Here is a 25,986-nt window from a genome sequence, read left to right as displayed (position 1 = left end):
GCTAGCTAAAATAGCATCCCTCTGTTACTTTGAGAAGGGTGTTTCAGTGGGCTAAACTAGCTAGCTACATTTGCTAGCTAAGTAAGTGAAATTGAAAAAAAATGACGCACTCTCTATTTCTCTCTTGCTTTTCCTCCAGTTTGGAAGAAATGAATTTGTTCAAAACTGTTAAACGATTGTCTTTCTCTCTCTTTGAGTCAACTACTCGCCTCATGTTATACATTGCAGTGCTAGCTAGCTGTAGTTTATGCTTTCAGTACTAGATTAATTCTCTGATCCTTTGATTGAGAGGACAACATGTCAGTTCATGCTGCAAGAACTCTTATAGGCTGGAGGACATCTTACGGATGTTGTCATAATTACTGTGTAAATCTATGAAAGGGGGTGAGAACCATGAGCCTCCTAGGTTTTGTAGTGAAGTCAATGTAACCAGAGGAGGACGGAAGCTAGCTGTCCTCCGGCTACACCATGGTGCTACCCTAAAGAGTGCTGTTGAGGCTACTGTAGACCTTTGCAAAATAGTGTGTTTTAATCAATTATAAAAAAAGATAACTTTTTTAATGTTTTACAATTAAACATTTTATAAATTCACTGAGGAGGATGGTCCTCCCCTTCCACCCCTGGGGAGCCTCCACTGGTCTAGGTGGGTCAGTTGGTCTGAGAGCAACAACAAAAAAACGTTACCCAGAGCAACAACAAAGCTATCCCATTCACTAGTTGCAGTGCACATCTCACTGGATACTGGAAAGGTTCTTGAAAGGGATCACAGTATTCCAAATACACTACATGACCGAAAGTATGTGGACACCTGCTCGTTGAACATCTCATTCCAAAATCATGGGGCCCAGAAAACCATGAAAAACAGCCTCAGACCATTATTACTCTTCCACCTAACTTTACAGTTGGCACTATGCATTGGGGAAGGTAGTGTTCTCCTGGCATCTGCCAAACCCAGATTTGTCCGTCGGACTGCCAGATGGTGAAGCGGGATTAATCTCTCCAGAGAACACGTTTTCACTGCTGCAGAGTCCAATGGCGGCGAGCTTTACATCACTCCAGCCGACACTTGGCATTGCACATGGCAATCTTAGGCTTGTGTGTGGCTGCTCGGCCATGGAAACCCATTTCATAAGCTCCAGACAAACAGTTCTTGTGCTTCCAGAGGCAGTTTGAAACTCCGTAGTGAGTGTTGCAACCGAGGACACATGATTTTTATGCGCTACGCACTTCAGCACTCAAAGGTCCCGTTCTGTGAGCTCATGTGGCCTACCACTTCGCGGCTGAGCCGTTGTTGCTCCTAGATGTTTCCACTTCACAATAACAGTACTTACAGTTGACCGGGGCAGCTTTAGCAGGGCGAACTGACTTGTTGGAAAGGTGGCATCCTATGATTGCGCCATGTTGAAAGTCACTGAGTTCTTCAGTTTATTTTTTAAATTTCACCTTTATTTAACCAGGTAGGCTAGCTGAGAACAAGTTCTCATTTACAACTGCGACCTGGCCAAGATAAAGCAAAGCAGTTCAACACATACAACACAGAGTTACACATGGAGTAAAACAAACATACAGTCAATAATACAGTAGAAAAAAAGTCTATATACAGTGTGTGCAAATGAGGTAAGATAAGGAAGGTAAGGCAATAAATAGGCCATAGTGGTGAGGTAATTATGATATAGCAATTAAACACTGGAGTGATAGATGTGCAGAAGATGAATGTACAAATAGAGTTACTGGGGTACAAAGGAGCAAAATAAGTAAATAAATACAGTATGGGGAATTGGCTTTGGGGGTGACCTGTGAAATATACCTGCTGGAGCGCGTGGTGCGGGTGGGTGCTGCTATGGTGACCAGTGAACTGAGATAAGGCGGGGCTTTACCTAGCAAAGACTTGTAGATGATCTGGAGCCAGTGGGTTTGGCGACGAGTATGAAGCGAGGGCCAGCCAACGAGATTGTACAGGTCGTAGTGGTGGGTAGTATATGGGGCTTTGGTGACAAAACGGATGGCACTGTGATAGACTGCATCCAATTTGTTGAGTAGAGTGTTGGAGGCTATTTTGTAAATGACATCGCCGAAGTCGAGGATCGGTAGGATAGTCAGTTTTACGAGGGTATGTTTGGCAGCATGAGTGAAGGATGCTTTGTTTCAAAATAGGAAGCCGATTCTAGATTTAATTTTGGATTGGAGATGCTTAATGTGGGTCTGGAAGGAGAGTTTACAGTCTAACCAGACACCTAGGTATTTGTAGTTGTCCACATATTCTAAGTCAGAACCATCCAGTGAAGTGATGCTGGACAGGCGGGCAGGTGCGGGCAGCGATCGGTTGAAGAGCATGCATTTAGTTTTACTTGCATTTAAGAGCAGTTGGAGGCCACGGAAGGAGAGTTGTATGGCATTGGAGCTCGTCTGGAGGTTAGTTAGCACAGTGTCCAAAGAAGGGCCAGAAGTATACAGAATGGTGTCATCTGCATAGAAGTGGATCAGAAAATCACCAGCAGCAAGAGCGACATCATTGATGTATACAGAGAAGAGAGTTGGCCCGAGAATTGAACCCTGTGGCACCCCCATAGAGACTGCCAGAGGTCCGGACAACAGGCCCTTCGATTTGACACACAGATCTCTATCTGAGAAGTAGCTGGTGAACCAGGCGAGGCAGTCATTTGAGAAACCAAGGCTGTTGAGTCTGCCGATAAGAATGTGGTGATTGACAGAGTCGAAAGCCTTGGCCAGGTCGATGAATACGGCTGCACAGTATTGTCTCTTATCGATGGCAGTTATGATATCGTTTATGATCTTGAGCGTGGCTGAGGTGCACCCATGACCAGCTCGGAAACCAGATTGCATAGTGGAGAAGGTACGGTGGGATTCGAAATGGTCGGTGATCTGTTTGTTAACTTGGCTTTCGAAGACCTTAGAAAGGCAGGGTAGGATAGATATAGGTCTGTAGCAGTTTGGGTCTAGAGTGTCTCCCACTTTGAAGAGGGGGATGACCGCGGCAGCTTTCCAATCTTTGGGGATCTTAGATGATACGAAAGAGAGGTTGAACAGGCTAGTAATAGGGGTTGCAAAAATTTCGGCAGATCATTTTAGAAAGAGAGGGTCCAGATTGTCTAGCCCAGCTGATTTGTAGGGGTTCAGATTTTGCAGCTCTTTCAGAACATCAGCTATCTGGATTTGGGTGAAGGAGAAATGGGGGAGGTTTGGGCGAGTTGCTGTGGGGGGTGCAGGGCAGTTGACCTGGGTAGGGGTAGCCAGGTGGAAAGCATGGCCAGCCGTAGAAATATGTTTATTGAAATTCTCAGTTATCGTGGATTTATCGGTGGTGACAGTGTTTCCTAGCCACAGTGCAGTGGGCAGCTGGGAGGAGGTGCTCTTATTCTCCATGGACTTTACAGTGTCCCAGAACTTTTTGGAGTTTGTGCTACAGGATGCACATTTCTGTTTGAAAAAGCTAGCCTTAGCTTTCCTAACTGCCTGTGTATATTGGTTCCTAACTTCCCTGAAAAGTTGCATATCACGGGGGCTATTTGATGCTAGTGGAGTATGCCACAGGATGTCTTTGTGCCGGTCAAGGGCAGTCAGGTCTGGAGTGAACCAAGGGCTATATCTGTTCCTGGTTCTAAATGTTTTGAATGGGGCATGCTTATTTAAGATGGTGAGGAAGGCACTTCTACTTCTACAGTAAGGCTATTCTACTGCCAATGTTTGTCTATGGAGATTGCATGGCGGTGCGCTCGATTTTATACACTTGTCAGCAACGGATGTGGCTGAAATAGCCGAATCCAATCATTTGAAGGGGTGTCCACATACACTATATATACAAAACTATGTCTTTTCTGAGACTCATATGACACCAGTTACAGTAAAGCATGTACAGAAAATATTGAATTGACAATTGCAAACAACAACTGTCTTGGAGTTCAATAGTTTATAAGTATAATTGTTTTAAGATTTCCAGTAGCTATACTTAAAATAAAGCCTTTTTGCTCATGAAAAGGAGAGCATCAACCCCACCAAGAAGAGCTGAATAAGAGCGACAAACTTTTGCTAATCAGATCAAATAAAATGTTGCACTTTAACTGAGGTACAGTTGGCTGGTTAGGATATCAATGTGACAATGATGTTGCAAATAATTAATGACACATGATTACAAGGCTAATATACTTTGTAAACAGTGGATGAATGAGTTGCTGGTTTTCTGTCCTTGATCATGTTTGATCCTATTTATGGTGAAGCTATAGAGATTATCTCAACACCATGACTCATAAAATAAAGTGTAGACTGAAATAGTCATGGATCATGTTTACTGTCTCAGATAATCACAACAACCTATAGGCAAATTAGCCTACTAAATGGGACAAAATGTTTAGGCCTACTTCATAACACATATCATAATAGTCTGTATTTGTGAAATAAGTGGGTAAGTGGAATACAAAAGTGAATCTCCATACAATCAAAACAACAACAATTATTATTTCAGACTTCAGACATAAAAATACATAACTTTCTGATATTAAAGAAAAATATAAAATAAAAGTAAAGTAGACAAAAATAAATGCTGTAAAAAAAAATCATTATTGTCAAAATCTGTAGCCTAAAGAGAGAAATAAATAACGGATTCATGGATATACCCAAAATGGATGATTGACCTCACCTTGTTATTAATTTCGGGAAACATGCTGCTTTGGCACCTGGGTCCTTAGTAAATCCCAATCTCAATGTAGCCTACACGTGAAAGTAACTACTGTGAAATCCAGGTAAATGCAAGGTGCCAGCACATCTTCGAAAGTCCAGACGTCACTTTCAGATTCTCTGACACTTGGAGAAAAAAACGTCAGCAACGAAATTCCAACCGAGGAGCGACTGTCACTTGAATCAACACGAATTGATCGGGTCCTGAATCTCAAACCGCGATAGACATCATTTTGACCGTAGGGTCAGTATTGCTGTCGTTAACAGAAGATTAGAGAAAGAGGTAAGCTGTTAGTCTATTCACCGTCACGCGTAAGTCTCTGGAGAGGCCACCTGTTCACGTTTCTGCATCTGACAGCTGGGTCTTCCCGATATAGATTTATTTTTGGCCACCTATCCTCCCCTACATTCCACCGACACTCCTGAAATCCAATAGTGCTCGGTGAGTGTGCGCCATTGAGCACATTACTATACAGTAGCCAATATACTGTAGCCTACTGCTGAGGCACTGTGGCTAAAACGCACACTGTATCCCTGTGGGTAGCCTATACTGAGTCGCAGTACTGAGCTCCTCACGTTGCAGGAAATGGTCGTGTGATGTGTTGAGACATGCTGCTGTCCTTAAAAATAACCTATTTACCATCCACAGAACCTTTGCTGCACAATCTATATGTTGGACTATGCCTATATGATAAATAAAGACTCTGTATTGAGGCTTAAGACCTCTCAGGGGGTAGTTACTATTTTTTTGTAAATATGTTAAACATTAATTCCCCCCTGTGAAGTTTTGTCCCCTTTCGACCTCATGTGTTAAACGTTGAAATTGTAGGTTTGCACTGGCAGACACAAACAATGGTAAAGGCGTGCTGGATTTGACCTATCTCTCTCTCTGTCACACACACGCACGCACACACACAAAATAAAGACTGATGCAACACGTAAAGGTAGCCTATATAATATAATACCGGCCTTCTCGTAATGCACAGCTTGATTTATAATAGGTTATACAACTTTTATAATAGGTTATACAAATCATCAATATGAGTAGTCCTATGCTGCAATGGAGGATTATTATGTACCAGCACATAAAGACTAGTTGGTCCCGTGTGGCTCAGTTGGTAGACCATGGTGTTTGCAACGCCAGGGTTGTGGGTTCGATTCCCACGGGGGACCGGTACGGGGGAAAAAATGTATGAAATGTATGCATTCACTACTGTAAGTCGCTCTGGATAAGAGAGTCTTCTAAATGACTAAAATGCACATGTAAAATGTGAACAGTAAAATCACCTCAACTCATGCTGACCCGAGAAACGGCGTGTTTCAATGGCGTAGTGAGAGACAACAACACCAGGCGTCCTTCACACCCGAACATCAATGATGTAAGTGTAAGATGATTTTCCATTGTAACATGGGACGAACACCGAATGACTAATCACAGACAGGGTGAGGCGGATGAAAACAAAAACCATCCCCTTACAAAATGAGGAAGCCTGGAGTAAAGCTGCAGATGATTCAGTTGAATATGATTATAGAGTGGCTGTTATGCAACAAGGGCTTTCCAGTAATCAGACAGGACTATAGGAGGATGATCTATCCATGATGGAGAGTGCTCCTTCAGTCTACTACCCCTGTACCCTTAGTCAAACCTGTTGGAACTGGGCAGCTCTCAAGTCCTTTCTGAAGGAAAACTTCCAGAACCGCCATGCTCGGCATACGCAGGCTTCATTTACAGTGGAGAACATTTGATTGAGCCAAGGATGATAAATTCTGGTCCCATAAAATAAGGTTTAAGTGAAGACTGGTGGACTTAAAATAATGCAGATTGATCAAGGGATGTTGTCGTCGGTGGTTGCTTTTTCACTATCCTTTTCAAAACATACAGTGCATTCGGAAAGTATTCCGACCCCTTGAATTTTCCACATTTTGTTACGTTACAGCCTTATTCTAAAATGGATTACATTTTTTCCCCCTTATCAATCTACACACAATACCCCATAATGACAAGGCAAAAACAGTTTAAGACATTTTTTCACCTTCTAAATAAAACACGGAAATATCACATTTACATAAGTATTTAGACCCTTTACTCAGTACCTTGTTGAAGCACCTTTGGCAGCGATTACAGCCTCGAGTCTTCTTGGGTATGATGCTACAAGCTTGGCACACCTGTATTTGGGGAGTTTCTCCCATTCTTCACTGCAGATCCTCTCAAGCTTTGTTAGGTTGGATGGGGAGGATTGCTGCACAGATATTTTCAGGTCTCTCCAGAGATGTTTGATTGGGTTCAAGTCTAGAATCTGGCTGGGCCACTCAAGGGCATTCAGAGACTTGTCCCGAAGCCACTCCTGTGTTGTCTTGGCTGTTTGCTTAGGATCTTTTTCCTGTCGGAAGGTGAACCTTTGCCCCATTCTGAGGTTCTGAGCACTCTGGAGCAGGTTTTCAACAAGGATCTCTCTGTACTTTGCTCTATTCATCTTTCCCTCGATCCCAGTCCCTGCCGCTGAAAAACATCCCCACAGCGTGATGCTGCCACCACCATGCTTCACCGTAGAGATGGAGCCATGTTTCCTCCAGCTGCAGAATTCCTTTACACAGGGACACTCAAAGTTAATCTTAAATGAATCCTTGTTTATTATCAGCGCGCTGGAGAGGTTCCAACCAACTCAATGCACCAAGTACACATGTCGATCAGGAGCTCTACCTGGGGCAGTCCTGTTAGTTCTCTTATATACAGACAATCATTAAAGTCATAAACGTTTGCTTCATTCATGTGACCGACCAATACTTGGTCATGCATGTAACATGCCAATACCTCACAAGGCTTATTCTCTTTAAGCTGGGACCTTGAAATGAGATATCCTTTTCTCAAAACAAGGTTTGGGCGTACTGCCAAATTGCAGGTACTGATAGTGAGGATTCGTTCAGTCAGTCAATTGCTTGAACACAGAAAAATGTCAATCACAGTACCCTTCCCCAAATCCTGTCTTGGAGCTCTACGGACAATTCCTTCCACCTCATGGCTACATTTCTGCTCTGACATGCACTGTCAACTGTAGGACCGTATATAGACAGGTGTGTGCCTTTCCAAATCATGTCCAATCAATCAATTGAATGTATTACAGGTGGACTCCAATCAAGTTGTAGAAACAGCTCAAGGGTGATCAATGGAAACAGGATGGACCTGAGCTCAATTTCGAGTCTCATAGCAAAGGGTCTGAATTCTTATGTAAATAAGGTATTTCTGTTTTTTATTTTTAATACATTTTCAAAAATGTCTAAAAACCTGTTTTCATTTTGTCATTATGGGGTATTGTGTTAGATTGATGAGGGAAAAACAATTCATAAATGTTTTAATAAGGCTGTAACGTAACAAAATGTGGAAAAAGGGAAGGGGTCTGAATACTTTCCAAATGCACTGTATATGTACATCTATTCATATCCCAATGTATGCTGTCTCCATTCCTAAGGCAGTAAGACTGACGTGCCTCTGAGTATGCTGGCATGGTGCCAGAAATCTTGTCCTCCAGAGAAATTACCACTGTTCTGTCAAAATATGCCTCCATCACATCTAAAACTAAACTTGTATCTCCTATCAGTATAAAAATAGCACAGGATCAATAGGACTGAAAAGTACAAAATCTCACATATTGGTGATGATGAGACAGTTTTATATTGGTTATAACTAGCTTACACATCAGACAATAATCCTTTGACCAGGATCCTTGCACAGCTCCCTGTGTCAGCCAAATAATAAAACAATACTTGAATCACAGCACAAAAAATCCACACTGGCAGATAATGATGAGATAAGCTAGAGCGATGCTGCAGTGTCTTCTCCTATTTCAGCACTGTGGTCGTTATCTCCTGTAATCAAACACCGCTGTTCAAGCACTTCTGACCACCAATACGCTTCCCCCCCTCCCTTGTCCACCTCATCATCTCAGCCCCTTCCTAAAATCTCTTCCTTTGCCCAGTTCAAAATCCCTATCTACATTGCCTGACAATAAGTAGAAATATGGAGTCGATAAAATAACTCAAATTAACTACAGTTAATTTGCAATGGTTTGAGCTGAAGCGTTACAATTGTCTAGTAATCAAACTAAAAGTGCCATGTATTGCTCAACAATGTAAATACAAACGCGTTTAAAAATGAAAGATGGGGGAGGTAAATACACTGAACAACAGATGACTCTGTTAATGTCTCAGTCTGTAACAGAAAGGATGTTAATGTTGTTAATTATCAAACACCAAGTAAATAAGCCACTTTTAGATCTGCCAGAGTCCATAGGGGAGACAGACACAGTCATTATGCAGTGTGTCTTCTACCACCCAGGTGACTAAGTCTGGTTTAGCGAAGCATAGCTAGCTAAAGCAGATGAAGTCACTGTGCAAAGTCATCGTCACCGCAAATTTGCCAAATGTATAACATAACGTATCATTCACCACAGTTAAATTTACTTTTGTTGCTAAGCAAATGATCACTAGTGACTCGACTGAAAATAGCACCATATCAAAACAGAAAGCAAGCCAGAGAAAAGAGATTGAGTTATAAAGATGAAGGGATTGAGGAAAAGAGAGCCTCAGTTTACCATCTAAAGTTTACCCACCAATGTAACTCCCTCTGTGCCATGAATTACCTCATGTACCTCAGGCTGGACCCTCCTGTTCCCGCAGCCCTCGCTGCCCCAGCAGCCCTGGAGGAAGTTAAAGCCACAGCAGGCAGGCGAGGTCCCGTCTCCCCCCATAATGAAGCTCCTCCATGCTGCCACACCTCAGCCCCACCACACCCAACTGGAGGGGGTTCTTTTAGAGATTAGGGCCAGATCGCCCCACAGCAGAGGGAGGATGCTGTTCCTTAAGACTCGTTTTACAAAACCTTTTTCCTTGTCTTCGCAACGATGGTAATGTCGATTTTTTTCTATCACTCCTTAATAAGGCTTCCTCTGGTAATTCACATTGTGGAACAGGTGGAACAGAAGCTGGACTGAGCAGAGTGGTTCCCTGTATCATCTGTATCAGCCCACGCAGAGCCTGGGATTCTCTCTGGTCCAGGAGACAGATGGGCAGGCAGGCAGGCAGGCAGGCAGGCAGGCAGGCAGGCAGGCAGGCAGGCAGGCAGGCAGGCAGGCAGGCTCACAGACAGGGAAAGGAGGCTGCTGCTGCTGCTGTGCTTGGTGAGGAAGGAGGAGGCTTATGTGTGGAGGGGGTTCGATGAGGGACCCATCCTGAACCGGAGTTGCCACAGCAGGGGCCTGGCGCTGGCTTCCTGTGAGAGGGGCCTCTTGGGGAAGAGGAATGCAGGTGACAGATCCATCTCCCTCGCAGGTGGGCTCTTCATGGGGCTGTGGAGCCAGACAGGGGCACAGGCAGAGCACTAATAGGGTTCCCAGGTGGCCCGGCTGACGCCTCTCCCTGCTGCGGTCTCCTGGAGACAGAGCCACTAGAGCTGTCATATTTCACCCTTCACCACCTACTCTGCTGCAAGCCCCACGGGATGCCGCCGCCTTGCTGACAAACAGCGCAGTGATGAAATCTTATCCTGGTGCCTGCCACGCTGCCAGCCTCCACTGCAGCAGCTGGAGGCTCCATAGTCCACACCAGGACAGATCCCAGAGGATGACTGGCGGTGCTTTTTAAAGGCACTAGGACTAAACTAACCTTAATGTTACAGAAGGATGACTGGCGGTGCTTTTTAAAGGCACTAGGCCTAAAGGCACTAGGCCTAAACTAACCTTAATGTTACAGAAGATGGTCGATAGGCCTACAGGTAACAAACTCTCATTTAATTTATCATTTAAAATCTCATTTAATGTAAATGTAAATGTAAACTCTGTGAACTTGTGACCTCACACTCAGAATATCTGAGTTATATTTTACCACATCACTTCTAAGGCTATAGTCCAGGCCTCACTTTAGTTTGCAATTGTTTCAGCATAATGTCATGTCAGTGGGTCTCTCAACTGACATTCATGACAGCTTGCCTCGCAAAGGAGCCCACCTTAGAAGACTTATCTTGATCCATTTTGTCTCTGCGTACTCAGTACATACTGTACTTGCAATGAGTAATGTGTCTTTCATGGTGGAAATGTACGTGTGTGACTATGTCAATCAAACTACAGCTATTGTTGCATGAAACAGCTGCTATTCCCTACTAACGCCATCAGGCATTCTGGAGCCCTGCAGAAGTGTCATCCGAGGCTGCCATTGTCTTTGTTTCCTCCTCACGCAGCCTCACACAGCTTTACCAAACAGGAACACCTGAACAGACTGCTGGATTCGCAGGGCCCCAAGATAGCTGGGGTTTATAGAAGGGAGCTCACAGTCAGGATGTTAGCCAAGCAGGGAGGAGACTCATGGGAGGGGAGGGAGTGAACAGCTTTGAAAGTATTCGATTTATATGGTGAACAGCAGGCAGGCAGGGCCTAGCTGGCCAAACCTCAGACTCAGAGCCAGAAACCCTGACCTGCAGCCTGTCGTGGCTCCCTAATAGGAGTCAGGTGCCAGGCGATTGAGGCGAAGTGAGCGAGCCGCCGCCAGGTAACAAACCGCAGTCAGTCTCCTGACGCTTGGCAGAGGAGGAGTCTGGGTAATGACCTGGCGACAACACGGCTCGGGGGGAGAGATGTGGGTCACGTTTACAGGTGATGATAAGGTTGCCCCTTTACAGAATTGTTTATGGCGCCAGTGTGAGTATTAGTAACCAGATACACACCACTATGAATTTGTATGAGGCACATCAGAAATGAGGTCGAGGAACTCAATGAAATCAACATGTAAAACACTTTGAGACCTACTGAAAAGTGTACATGTAAATGTTATCCATTATTTTTATCATCAAGTATTTATCAATACAAGGTTGTATACTATGCCTATCTAATAACAACTTATGTAGAGTCCTCCTGACACCTTTAGTAGAGTACCCAGCTGGCACGATGTTATCAAGATGAGTAGCTGACAGCATGTTACAAAGTCATTTCAATCACCAGAACCCCTCTTTTTATTTATGTCCATAAAACCAATGTGGCCCTGTGGTCACAGTGTCCTACGTCAGAGGAGCTGTGGACATAGAGCTGCAGAATAATCAGGCTCAGGCCAAATCCCATTAACCATGCGAAGAGCCTTTCACAGTCTTGGCAGGGAAAGCCAAAGCTGGCCTCCTAGCAAAAACACAAGTTTCACCCGGACAGACCAAACTGGAGGGTAGGTAGGCTAATGTACTAAAGGAAAAGTATTAAATGATAAATATACTGTATGTGACCTAACAGAGACATAAGCAGCTTTGGGCTTTTGATTACACATAAATACACTGCTCAAAAAAATAAAGGGAACACTTAAACAACACAATGTAACTCCAAGTCAATCACACTTCTGTGAAATCAAACTGTCCACTTAGGAAGCAACACTGATTGACAATACATTTCACATGCTGTTGTGCAAATGGAATAGACAACAGGTGGAAATTATAGGCAATTAGCAAGACACCCCCAATAAAGTAGTGGTTCTGCAGGTGGGGACCACAGACCACTTCTCAGTTCCTATGCTTCCTGGCTGATGTTTTGGTCACTTTTGAATGCTGGCGGTGCTTTCACTCTAGTGGTAGCATGAGACGGAGTCTACAACCCACACAAGTGGCTCAGGTAGTGCAGCTCATCCAGGATGGCACATCAATGTGAGCTGTGGCAAGAAGGTTTGCTGTGTCTGTCAGCGTAGTGTCCAGAGCATGGAGGCGCTACCAGGAGACAGGCCAGTACATCAGGAGACGTGGAGGAGGCTGTAGGAGGGCAACAACCCAGCAGCATGACCGCTACCTCCGCCTTTGTGCAAGGAGGAGCAGGAGAAGCACTGACAGAGCCCTGCAAAATGACCTCCAGCAGGCCACAAATGTGCATGTGTCTGCTCAAACGGTCAGAAACAGACTCCATGAGGGTGGTATGAGGGCCCGACGTCCACAGGTGGGGGTTGTGCTTACAGCCCAACACCGTGCAGGACGTTTGGCATTTGCCAGAGAACACCAAGATTGGCAAATTCGCCACTGGCGCCCTGTGCTCTTCACAGATGAAAGCAGGTTCACACTGAGCACGTGACAGACGTGACAGAGTCTGGAGACACCGTGGAGAACGTTCTGCTGCCTGCAACATCCTCCAGCATGACCGGTTTGGCGGTGGGTCAGTCATGGTGTGGGGTGGCATTTCTTTGGGGGGCCGCACAGTGCTCGCCAGAGGTAGCCTGACTGCCATTAGGTACCGAGATGAGATCCTCAGACCCCTTGTGAGAACATATGCTGGTGCGGTTGGCCCTGGGTTCCTCCTAATGCAAGACAATGCTAGACCTCATGTGGCTGGAGTGTGTCAGCAGTTCCTGCAAGAGGAAGGCATTGATGGTATGGACTGGCCCGCCCGTTCCCCAGACCTGAATCCAATTGAGCACATCTGGGACATCATGTCTCGCTCCATCCACCAACGCCACGTTGCACCACAGACTGTCCAGGAGTTGGCGGATGCTTTAGTTCAGGTCTGGGAGGAGATCCCTCAGGAGACCAGCCGCCACCTCGTCAGGAGCATGCCCAGGCGTTGTAGGGAGGTCATACAGGCACGTGGAGGCCACACACACTACTGAGCCTCATTTTGACTTGTTTTAAGGACATTACATCAAAGTTGGATCAGCCTGTAGTCTGGTTTTCCACTTTAATTTTGAGTGTGACTCCAAATCCAGACCTCCATGGGTTGATAAATTGGATTTCCATTGATTATTTTAGTGTGATTTTGTCAGCACATTCAACTATATAAAGAAAAAAGTATTTAATAAGATTATTTCTTTCATTCAGATCTAGGATGTGTTGTTTAAGTGTTCCCTTTATTTTTTTGAGCAGTATATATATATATATTTTTAGTAAATACAATTGAAGTAATCTCACAAACAAAGCCATCAAAATATGAACTTTAAGAGAATATTATAATCAATACTATTACTCTCTCTGGCTGTTTAGGCCTATAATATCTTATTGCAGGTGTTTAAGTGCTCCAGAATGGCGGTGGGCAGAGTGGACCAGCGGCCTAGTCACTCACTGTAGCGTCAATAATGTGTGGTATCAGGGCCAGCCATCTGGACTGACAGAACTCACATAAATGATATCCCCACAGTACTGACACTTTCCCGCTAATACTGGATTCATATTCTATTTATATTTCATACAATAAATACATGGAGTCTGGAAAACCTCTAATCACACTAACGAGGTCTGGTGTTGTTGTCATTTCTGGTTTAACCCCAGACAGAAAGATCAGAACCTCGGAGTGGATAGATGTCAACTATAGACAACATGGCACACATTCTACTATATAGGGAGCACCTTCTCTGGCCTGGTTTAGGGAATGAGTGTACTTTAGAATTACAGAATTGTCTTGTTTTATTTCCTTTGTCCCCTGGCAGAATCCCTCGAAACCAAATCCCCAACCTACCACGAGCCACCACCTTACCCTACATGATCACAGTGAGCAGTGTGTCAGACTATCTATGGTCTGACCCTGAACAGGAGAGAGTCATTCTCATCATCGCATTGTAAATATAATGGGTAACTCCTAATGCAGCATCCACGTCATTTACAGTCATCATCATGACTATACTCTGCATCCTGCCAACTTGCTGTTGATGACCCTGGGCAATGCAAACAATCCACAGTATCAAGAATATAGCAGACAGATAGGGTACCGAAACCATTTCCATACCCTCGCCCTCAGCAGTACAGTGAGAACCAATCAATATCAGCAACATTGTGCTGGCCAAATCTGATTTAGTCAGATTTAGTCCATTAATTCAGCTTGTCTTTGCCATGCCCCTGCTAAACTGCACTCTAAAAATATACCTGAATACAATTCCCTGTGCGGGGAAAATGACCTCCAGCTGAGCGCAATTAAGGAAATGCAGGTAAGGATGTTAATGTGATGGGATTATGGTAGGTGGACGGGTGTGGTCACGATAGGAGGCCTACAGTAAGTACTAGACTGTGCAATAGGAAAAGGAGTGCAATAGGCTACACTGTAAGCCTAATGAGAGAGAATGTATTTTGTTAGTTCTGTATTGCATTAAAGAAACCCTGCAATCTCAACACTGCTTGTTGTGCCCACCAAAACATGCACACACACACACACACACACACAGTCATTTTACTAGGCAAAGATCAAGTGTACTGTAGGTACAGTACTGTATGTTCTTTCAATTTCTTATCCTTCAAATAAGCAAAATGGATCAATAGTGCCATGATGTGCAGAGTAAAAATATATATCGGGAATGGATTTTTTTCTAACAAAACCACCTATTTAATGAGCTCAGGGGCACTATTTCCTGCCGATCAGCTACTGTACAGTATTATCCTAAACTGGAGCAGATTGCAATGCTGTTGCCTTCTCGATGCCAAATGTCACACTGCTTGAAGCAGCGTGAGCAGTACATACCGCAGTAGGTCAGTAGCTCCCTGGAGGTCTTACCTCATCATCATCCCCGTCCTCAGCCAGGGTCTGCTGTCCCTCCTGGGCATGTGAGCCAGCCCATGGCCCCATGTCCAGCTCCGGTTGCCCCAGAGAGAGTGAGAGGTGGCAGGGGAAAGCAGGTAAGATGGACCCCTGGAGTACTGTCTCCCTGTCTCCAGGTAAATGGCTCAGACTGAGGTCTACGGCTGGGGTGAGGGGTGGCAGGGCGGAGTGAGGTGGGGAGGTTGAAGACACTAGCAGCATTGCTGGATAGTTCTAAATAAAACCTACTGTATCATGTGAGCCTTGCCACTGGTGGTGACCTGGCTGCCCCAGACAGAGCACCTAGCTGAGCCAGGAAACTGAGGATGGAGCAGTGAGTGATGATGGCCTAGTGTCCCTCTATATGGCCCTTGACCAAGTCCTCTGATGGATGCCCAGAAGGGCTTTGGTGCCACAGATATTAAGGGACCAAGATAGTTCATTATTGTACATTGAAATTGTGTGTGTCCGATGTGCAAAATGACAATAATGAATCTGTTGACAATTGCCCTGTTTATCAAAAGTGCTGTAAAAACTTGTCAATAATCAACTGACTGGCTTTCTTGATGTCTATAGTATTCTCTCGGGTATGCAATCTGGTTTCCACTCAGGTTATGGATGTGTGACTGCAACCCTAAAAGGTCCTAAATGATGTCACCATTGCCCTTGATTTTAAGCAATGTTGTGCTGCTATTTTTATTGACTTGGCCAAAGTTTTTGATACTTTAGACCATTCCATTCTTGTGGCCCAGCTAAGGAGTAGTGGTGTCTCTGAGGGGTCTTTGGCCTGGTTTGCTAACTACCTCTGAGGGTTTAGAACTTGAGGTAGTCACCTCATACAAGTACTTGGGAGTATGGCTACACGGTACACTGTGTACCTCTCTCAAAGAGTGCAGTGTATAAAGTCAGAACATAGGCTGTCTCAGCCACTGCCTGGCACCAAGGGAGTAGCCCAATGCTCGATCCTAGGCCGCACGCTCTTCTCAATTTACATCAACAACATAGCTCAAGCAGTAGGAAGCTCTCTCATCCATTTATATGCAGATGATACAGTCTTATACTCAGCTGGCTCCTCCCCAGATTTTGTGTTAAATGCTCTACAACAAAGCTTTCTTAGTGTCCAACAAGCTTTCTCTGCCCTTAACCTTGTTCTGAACACCTCCAAAACAAAGGTCATGTGGTTTGGTAAGAAGAATGCCCCTCTGCCCACAGGTGTGATTACTACCTCTGAGGGTTTAAAGCTTGAGGTAGTCACCTCATACAAGTACTTGGGAGTATGGCTAGACGGTGCACTGTCCTTCTCTCACCACATATCAAAGCTGCAGGCTAAGGTTAAATCTAGACTTGGTTTCCTCTATCGTAATCGCTCCTCTTTCACCCCAGCTGCCAAACTAACCCTGATTCAGATGACCATCCTACCCATGCTAGATTACGGAGACGTAATTTATAGATCGGCAGGTAAGGGTGCTCTCGAGCAGCTAGATGTTCTTTACCATTCGGCCATCAGATTTATGGATGCATCACTGCACTCTATACTCCTCTGTAAACTGGTCATCTCTGTATACCCGTCGCAAGACCCACTGGTTGATGCTTATTTATAAAACCCTCTTAGGCCTCACTCCCTCCTATCTGAGATACCTACTACAGCCCTCATCCTCCACATACAACACCAGTTCTGCCAGTCACATTCTGTTAAAGGTCCCCAAAGCACACACACCCCTGGGTCGCTCCTCTTTTCAGTTTGCTGCAGCTAACGACTGGAATGACTGCAAAAAACACTCAAACTGGACAGTTTTATCTCCATCTCTTCATTCAAAGACTCAATCATGGACACTCTTACTGACAGTGGTGGCTGCTTTGTGTGATGTATTGTTGTCTCTACCTTCTTGCCCTTTGTGCTTTGTCTGTGCCCAACGATGTTTGTACCCTGTTTTGTGCTGTGATCCATGTTGTACTGCTGCCATGTTGTGTTGCTACCATATTGTTGTCATGTTGTGTTGCTACCATGCTGTGTTGTCATGTATTGCTGCCATGCTATGTTGTCGTCTTAGATCTCTCTTTATGTAGTGTGTGGTGTCTCTCTTGTCGTGATGTGTGTTTTGTCCTATATTTTTATTTTATTTTTTATTTTTAATCCCAGCGTCCGTCCCCGCAGGAGGCCTTTTGCCTTTTGGTAGGCCGTCATTGTAAATAAGAATTTGTTCTTAACTGACTTGCCTAGTTAAATAAAAGTACAAATGAGTTACTGCTCCAAGTGTATAGTGAATGACCAGGGGTCATCATAGCCTCCTCTGCCAGTCTGTACCATTCTTGGCCGCTCTCCATGGTCCAGGAGAGGTGACAATTAGAGGAGCACTGTGTCACCCAGGTAAGACGAGCGCCATGATGTCACCGACAGCCCGTCTTTCACGTGTAAGAACTCACACAACCCTGTCACCTTCTACAACAAACTTCGTAAGGTGATCCCCTTAACCCCTTTTGTCACAGACTGGACACAAAAGGTGTATTCCAAAACCAGTGAGACACGAACGAAAAGCTCCCTTCAAATTAGAACAATTACAGAACAATTACCGCAAATGGGGTAATTAACCCGATGACATCATGTGTCAATGTACTATGGGAATGTACACTTGTTTTCTCAAGGCCCTAAAGCCGCCAAATACAAGGGCTGTTCCAAAGCGTGTAATCAAATCACATCGATAGCCGGGTCTTTGACAGAGATACCTTCACAGAGCTCCCGGGCTCCATCTCAGTGCTTGACACCCTGGTTTGATTCCAGGCTGTATCACAACTGGCCGTGATTGGGAGTCCCATAGGGTGGCGCACAATTGTCCCAGGTTTGGCCGGTGTAGGCTGTCATTGTAAATAAGAATTTGTTCTTAACTGACTTGCCTAGTTAAATAAAGGTTTAATAAAAAAAAATGAAAAACAAAGACCCCATGGCTATCTTTATCAGATGGGGTAAGGCGCCATTCAAACATCACGCCAGGGTAAGCCTACACAAAACAAAGCCCTTATTTTAAGTGTTTCTAAAATCCCCTATTGGTGGAAAAAACAATTGGAACCATTTCCTTGTTTGACTGCTAGGTTTATGGTTATTATGACTCATGCTGTGGTACTCTATACTGACACACTATGGCCTCAAAGGCCTTTTCTGACCAACACACTGCTATTTTAACATTGCCCTTGGAATCATTATTTTATTTTCTGTCTCATTATGTTTGACGGAGTGTTTTTTTGTTGTTGCTGTAAAGTGTCTGATAATGTTCTTGATATCAATTCAGATATCTCAGATCTCACTTCATTCTTCAGAAATCACTAAAATAGAGGGAGGTGAAATACAACATTCTTAATATCGTTCTAAGCAGGCAGGTCTTCACACATTACACAATGATGGTCCGGTCCCCATCGAGGTGGGTTGTGTTTTGGCACTACCATCCAACCATGCATACTCTACCATGACTCAGTGTTGAGGAACAACAGAGTTTAACGCGACAAAGCCAGTCACTAATTAACAACCCTCCTGGGTTGCTGTTTACCCAGCATTCACTGCAAATCATATGAATGTTCATTAGACTTGGGGAGCCACCCAGCTGTCCTCTTTCAGCGATGCCACAGTGACCATGCCATGGAAACAGCGTCCAGGACAACAGTCTGTCCCATGGCCGTCACGGCCCTGTGGAACAATGGGACAGATAACAGTCGCCCCTGGCAGAGGGGACACCTCTTGGCTCACTGGCTACATTGTGGTGACAGCGGAGCTCCACACGTTTGTGGCCTCGACCATGTGACAAGCTGTGACAAAAAGCCTGACAGCCTTTGTGCTCGCTGGGCACTGTGACCCAGCATACAAGCCTCAGCGACCCTTTAACTGACACATTTCACCTCCATCTTAACACTGACTAAGCCACAAATGAAGTGGAAAGAAAATAGTCAGGACATTTTTTAGCAAGAGAGTGGGTTGAATGAGAAAAAGTGGTTTGGATGAGTGGTGGGTGGGTATACATACGTGTGTGATTCTGACCTGTTGGATGAGTGGTGGGTGGGTATACATACGTGTGTGATTCTGACCTGTTGGATGAGTGGTGGGTGGGTATACATACGTGTGTGATTCTGACCTGTGTGGGGATAGGGAATGTATAGGTTTCTCACTTATGAATATCAAGTAATTCATGAGTGTAACTCCTTTTAGCCTCAAGTTAGGCCGCCACCCAGAACGGCTGACTATATCTCCACCCTCTGGGCTCCTGCCATGCGAGTAAAGTGACAGTATGAACCCCTGCTTTCTGACCCAGAAACAGCCCTGTAATCCACTGGAGGTGAGGTCTCTCTAAATGACCTGCTTTAATTCAGAGCATCCAGTGTCAGCCGAGGACAAAGCTGCGATGAGAAACCATATCAGGGACAGGCGGTAGTGCAGTGCATACGGTGGCCCGTCCCCAGAGGGGTGGCGGCCTGAGTTGGGCTAACTAGGAGTAGGAGCTGAGCGTTAGTGCTGGAACCCCGCTCCTCCGCTCTCTCCACTGGCTTCCAGTTGAAGCTCGCATCCGCTACAAGACCATGGTGATTGCCTACGGAGCTGTGAAGGGAACGGCACCTCCATACCTTCAGGCTCTGATCAGGCCCTACACCCAAACAAGGGCACTGCGTTCATCCACCACTGGCCTGCTGGCCCCCCTACCTCTGAGGAAGCACAGTTCCCGCTCAGCCCAGTCAAAACTGTTCGCTGCTCTGGCACCCCAATGGTGGAACAAGCTCCCTCACGACGCCAGGACAGCGGAGTCAATCACCACCTTCCGGAGACACCTGAAACCCCACCTCTTTAAGGAATACCTGGGATAGGATAAAGTAATCCTTCTAACCCCCCCCTTAAAAGATTTAGATGCACTATTGTAAAGTGGTTGTTCCACTGGATATCATAAGGTGAATGCACCATTTTGTAAGTCGCTCTGGATAAGAGCGTCTGCTAAATGACTTAAATGTAAAATGTAAACACACAACATGGTCCAGGCCGCACAATCCACTGGAGCCAGTCTTATGAATGTGCACCCGGTCCCCCTCACTAAATGTTTTACCACTGCAAAACAGAACAGGGTAGAAAGGTACCCACTAAAAAAAACAAAGTATGAAGCAGTTGGGGTGTTGAAAGTGTCTTTTCATGTAATAGCACTTCTCCTCTGTGTATCGAATAATTCAGTGGAAAGTATGTCTTTGCAGCAAAATACCATTGACATTTCAAATCCTGCAGTGAGGCACTTCATGCCCCTGTGTCTTGTGATGCCGCAGTGGGTTTCCAAGGCTGCCGACAGAGACCAGCAACAACAACATCACCAGTCGATAAAAGAGCCTGAAAGTCAACCAGCCTCTGCTAAAAAGCTCAAAAGATACAACTGTTTTCTTTGCAACAGTTCTTGTTGAACATTTCTCATTATGTACAAGAGGTTCTTATTAAAAAAATTTTGTCTCTCTCAGTATGAAGTTAAATATTCTTCAGACAAACGCTGACAGTGTCAATGCCAACTAATAAAACATCCTAGCCTGAGGCTGTAATGTTAAGTTCAAAGCACTACCCTGGGAAAAAGGTCAGGGAACGGTATCACTGCCACCATGCTACAATTAGATTTACATGACTAAAATGAATATTCATGATTGACAATGTTAAAGGACTTGACTGTAGTAGCATATTGAAGTTTCCATATTTCTGTTGTGCCTTTGGACTGGGTGATTTATATTTGTTTGTGGGTGCTCATGTCATTTCCGAGAACATATGCAATGTTTTTCCACATTATCACAATCTGACTACATGTAATTTCTGGGCCGATTGAAACGACCAACAAGGAATTCTTAACCACTTCTAACCATTTTTCTTCATCCAAAAGAGCCCCTTCATACTTCATAAGCTACCTGGTCTTAAGCCATTTTTCTCCTTCGTTCTTCCATTCCTTGTTTTTAGCCTCGTTTCACACTGACATCCTGTTGAGGTAGTTATTAATAGACCCAGTCCCAGGTAGCATGGAAGACACTTCCTGTTCTGTCTCACTTCAAAGAGAATGAGTCATTCCTGCCTGCACGTGACTGTCAATTCCCATTGCAGTGGTGGCCTGTACAAAAACTGAATCAGCAGAGAGTGGAACCAGAGTGGAACTTGGCCTGGTGTTGAGATGCGATGTATGGCCCGCATGAATCTCCCTGAGGCCCAGGTGAATGGGTCAGTAGGGGAGTCAGGTCAGGGTCCTACCTGCGCTGCTGGGGCTCTCAACACTAAGAAAGCCAAGAGAGCCCTCTATTGGAACACTGTAGAACGCTATGCTGCACCAATAATGTGGCCCAGATTCGAATGATCCCAATGTTCCTTACTTTATAACAAGTCTCAGTTTAGTCGTACAGGTGTATGGATGCACGCAGGGTACACCTCACATTTTCCTTTAGATCAATGTGATTTTTTTTTTTGTAAGAGTTCTATGACCATGTAATTAACCGGGTTTGTGACACGGGTCAGGTTTACTCTGCTTTCTGTTGACAGTAAACAGGTTGTAGAGAGGGCAGAGGCGAGAATCAACTGGTGGGCAGTAGGCATTTCTAATAGTACATGCTCAGTGAGTGTGGAGTTCACAACGGTCGAGCACCCTGTCTTCCAGCCCAAGGGGCCAAGACTCCGCAGGCACAAGGGAAGAATGTGTTCATGAATAAATCAGCCCGCTGAGCCCACACAATGAGCCTAAACATTTGTTTAATGGCTACTAAATGAGCGTGGGCCAAATTGACTGCTGCACACACCACAGCGCCTCCCTCCCTCTCCTAACCTCCTGATCTAAAGAGCTGCTTATGGAAAGGGGGTGAATAAGAGCAGATAAGCCCTATTAGCTCCTTCTCATTTCTCTATCAAAATCAAGCCACGTTTTTTTTATTTTTTTTTACAGTGGCTCAGTCTAAGTAAACGTAGCTAATGGGAGCTTTGGAAATAACACCATTGCTTTAGGGTACTTTGAGCAGACATAAGGACCTACTGTGTTGAAAAGAGTAATGGCAGACTCACAGGCCAAATATCTGGAAAACTCCCCTGTGCATTTCTGACAGTGTTTATGTCCTACCTTTTTTATCAGTGGTAGGGAGACATTATTCCTCTCCTTTATCAGATTGTCCAGCTTCTTCGTCATTGCATTCCTGTAAAAAACTAATTAGATTAGAGTTTATTAGTCACATGCACAAGGTCACAGATGTAATAGCAGAGTAACGTGAAAATCTTAAACTCCGAGCTCCAACAGTGCAGGTTAAAGAGAAGTGGATGAAACAATAATACAAATAATAATAATATATACATATTTACAATGGTAACAATGATACATGTCCATTGGGGGTGAGGGCAGAAATACATAATGTCCTGTGATATAACATATTTATGTTAGGCGTTTTAACAGCCTCGTTTACCTCAGAGAAACTAAAGGTTTTCCAATTCGTTTTATTTTTATTTTAGAAAGGTTGTCCTTTTCTTGGTTTGTGTAGGCTGAGGTATATAATAGCCTAATCTCTACAGCTCCTACGAGCAGGGAGCCTGGATCTGTTGTAAACCAATGGCAAACTACTGACCCCCACTGGCAAAGACCTGCTTCAAAATAAAAACATGACCCACCTTTCTCCATTCCTTTCTAAATGGGCTCATTCTTGTCCACAACTTCTATTACACGTATTGTTTTGGCTATGATCATATTTTTGCAACACCTGCCACCACTGCTACAATACAGTAGGCCTAGGCTAGACTATTTGGATATTATTGCAATTTCAAATCGTTGTTACAAATGTGTAATGTAAAAATCTGACATGTAATTATAGTCAATCACATAACATGTAAAAACATTTTGTCCCCATCTGCTACAACTAACCTACTAACCTCTTCTCCGTGGATCTATTAGTCGCACTCATGGTTTATCATAGTCTATCTACTCTTATGGTACAAATCTAACATATTACTGTGCTGTGACGGTCATGGTTGACCTCCCGAGTACTTCCTAAACAATGATGATAACGTGAGGACGGGTCCCGCTGCGTCAATGGAGCTGAACTGTGGAGAGGGGGCGTTCCTCCCTCGCTTCAACGGTTGCGTTCTATGGCGCTCTCTCCGTAACCAGGGGGATGTCTCATTACTCCAGACACGACGGATCTGATGGCGTCACAGTGACATTAGTTCCCTAGCGTCTATTTGTTCTAATTCCGGTCGATGTCATGAATCATTTTGGTGTTGCAGTTCAGGTCGGAAGTTTACATACACTTAGGTTGGAGTCATTAAAACTCGTTTTTCAACCACTCCACACATTTCTTGTTAACAAACTATAGTTTTGGCAAGTTGGTTATGACATCTACTTTGTGCATGACACAAGTAATTTTTCCAACAATTGTTTACAGACAGATTATTTCACTTATAATTCACTGTATCACAATTCCACTGGGTCAGAAGTTTACATAGACTGAATTGACTGTGCCTTTAATCAGCTTGGAAATTTCCAGAAAATGATATCATGGCTTTAGAAGCTTCTGACTGGCTAATTGACATAATTTGAGTCAATTGGAGGTGTACCTGTGGATGTATTTCAAGGCCTACCTTCAAACTCAGTGCCTCTTTGCTTGACATCATGGGAAAATCAAAAGAAATCAGCCAAGACCTCAGAAAAAAGTCTGGTTCATCCTTGGGGGCAATTTCCAAACGCCTGAAGGTACCACGTTCATCTGTACAAACAATAGTACACAAGTATAAACACCATGGGACCACGCAGCCGTCATACCGCTCAGGAAGGAGATGCGTTCTGTCTCCTAGAGATGAATGTAGTTTGGTGCAAAAAGTGCAAATCAATCCCAGAACAACAGCAAAGGACCTTGTGAAGATGCTGGAGGAAACAGGTACAAAAGTATCTATAGCCACAGTACAACGAGTCCTATATCAACATAACCTGAAAGGCCGCTCAGCAAGGAAGAATCCACTGCTCCAAAACCGCCATAAAAAAGCCAGACTACGGTTTGCAACTGCACATGGGGACAAAGATTGTACTTTTTGGAGAAATGTCTTCTAGTCTAACGAAACAAAAATAGAACTGTTTGGTCATAATGACCATCGTTATGTTTGGAGGAAAAAGGGGGAAGCCTGCAAGCCGAAGAACACCATCCCAACCGTGACGCACGGGGGTGGCAACATCATGTTGTGGGGGTGCTTTGCTGCAGGAGGGACTGGTGCACTTCACAAAATAGATGGCCTCATGAGGAAGGAAAATTATGTGGATATATTGAAGCAACATCTCAAGACATCAGTCAGGAAGTTAAAGCTTGGTCGCAAATGGGTCATCCAAATGGACAATGACCCCAAGCATACTTCCAAAATTGTGGCAAAATGGCTTAAGGACAACAAAGTCAAGGTATTGGAGTGGCCATCACAAAGCCCTGACCTCAATCCCATAGAAAATATATGCGCAGAACTGAAAAAGCGTGTGCGAGCAAGGAGGCCTACAAACCTGACTCAGTTACACCAGCTCTGTCAAGAGTAACGGGCCAAAATTCACCCAACTTATTGTGGGACGCTTGTGGAAGGCTACCCAAAACGTTTGACCCAAGTTAAACTATTTAAAGGCAATGCTACCAAATACTAATTGAGTGTATGTAAACTTCTGACCCACTGGGAATGTGATTAAAGAAATAAAAGCTGAAATAAATAATTCTCTCTACTATTATTCTGACATTTCACATTCTTAAAATAAAGTGGTGATCCTAACTGACCTAAGACAAGGACTTTTTACTACAATTGTGAAAAACTGAGTTTAAATGTATTTGGCTAAGGTGTATGTAAACTTCCGACTTCAACTGTATCGGGTTTGGACCAGGTAGTGTCCTTCCCCGAGGCCCCAAGGTCATAAACGTATTATAAATAATGACCCAAATAAGAATGGGATTTTTTTTGTCACTCTGCATGTACAGTAACTGTAGCCTACAAGATCATATCTACAATGGTAGGCTATGCCTGCTGTGACTTTTTTCTTCATACATCTTCACGTCTGTTGTTATTAGGAAATGATCTGATAGTCACTGATGTGTTTACTCATCATCAACCAACAGTCCAATAAGCTACTTGAACAATTCCACTGAAGAAATCAATATCCTTGCAGTTGCCACCAGATGCAGTATACCCCATCAAGATAATTCCTGATTCAATTCAGTGAAACACCTGTCATGCTTATCATGCAGTCACTACAATAAATTAAGTATGACAATAATACAGTAGTGGCTATACATCCCAATAATAGGGGCTAGGCTATCTGAGATATTTGTTAAGTTCAGTCTATGTGCGATTTGTGGCTGAAAAGCTGTCATCCAGGATGGAGAGACGTGTAAGAAAATCAGTTAAATACCTGTAATGGACACAGCATGCATCTTTAATATGGGTCTTGTCTATGGATTGTGAAATCAAAACATGCTTTAGTCCCTATAACTCCAAACAGAGCCCTTCTAAGGTGCCCAATGCTTGTAGAGTTCTACTACAGACACAAACAACTGGCTCACAAACAGGGTCGTTAAACAAGTTTATCCCTCTAAGCCAAAGGGACATCAGAACACAGTTTAGGTTTCCATAGATACTGTATATTGAGAGTATAGTAAGCCTAGGCTACAACAACACATGCTGTACGTTTGACTGCCATGACAAGAGTTACAAATGTCAACTGAGAAAAATAAGACTTCCATTCACTGAAAGTGACTTTTGTTATTTTTGTCACTAAATAAGGTACGTGTAAAGCTAAAAATAGATAGA

General features: G+C 44.2%; 1 protein-coding gene across 6 annotated transcripts in view; it reads right to left on the bottom strand.

Moving 5' to 3' along the window:
• Positions 1-23,305, bottom strand: part of LOC106573193 (dual specificity tyrosine-phosphorylation-regulated kinase 4) — a 34,429-nt gene extending 11,124 nt beyond the window's left edge. For 2 of the 6 annotated variants that reach the window (XM_014147975.2, XM_045696992.1), the window contains exons 1-2: positions 23,089-23,305; positions 22,292-22,374 (exon numbers count right to left, since the gene is read on the bottom strand). In XM_014147975.2, coding sequence (XP_014003450.2) covers positions 22,292-22,357 — 66 coding nt within the window. In that variant the 5' untranslated portion in view covers positions 22,358-22,374; positions 23,089-23,305. Of the gene's footprint in view, positions 1-4,654; positions 5,384-22,291; positions 22,375-23,088 lie in introns of those variants that run through there. The other 4 variants (XM_014147973.2, XM_014147976.2, XM_014147977.2 and 1 more) reach the window with 2 other exon arrangements.
• Positions 23,306-25,986: the final 2,681 nt, after the last annotated feature.

The sequence above is a fragment of the Salmo salar genome, chromosome ssa16 (genome assembly GCF_905237065.1).
Source record: "Salmo salar chromosome ssa16, Ssal_v3.1, whole genome shotgun sequence".
Taxonomy (NCBI): domain Eukaryota; kingdom Metazoa; phylum Chordata; class Actinopteri; order Salmoniformes; family Salmonidae; genus Salmo; species Salmo salar.
This window is presented reverse-complemented; position numbering and strand designations above follow the sequence as displayed.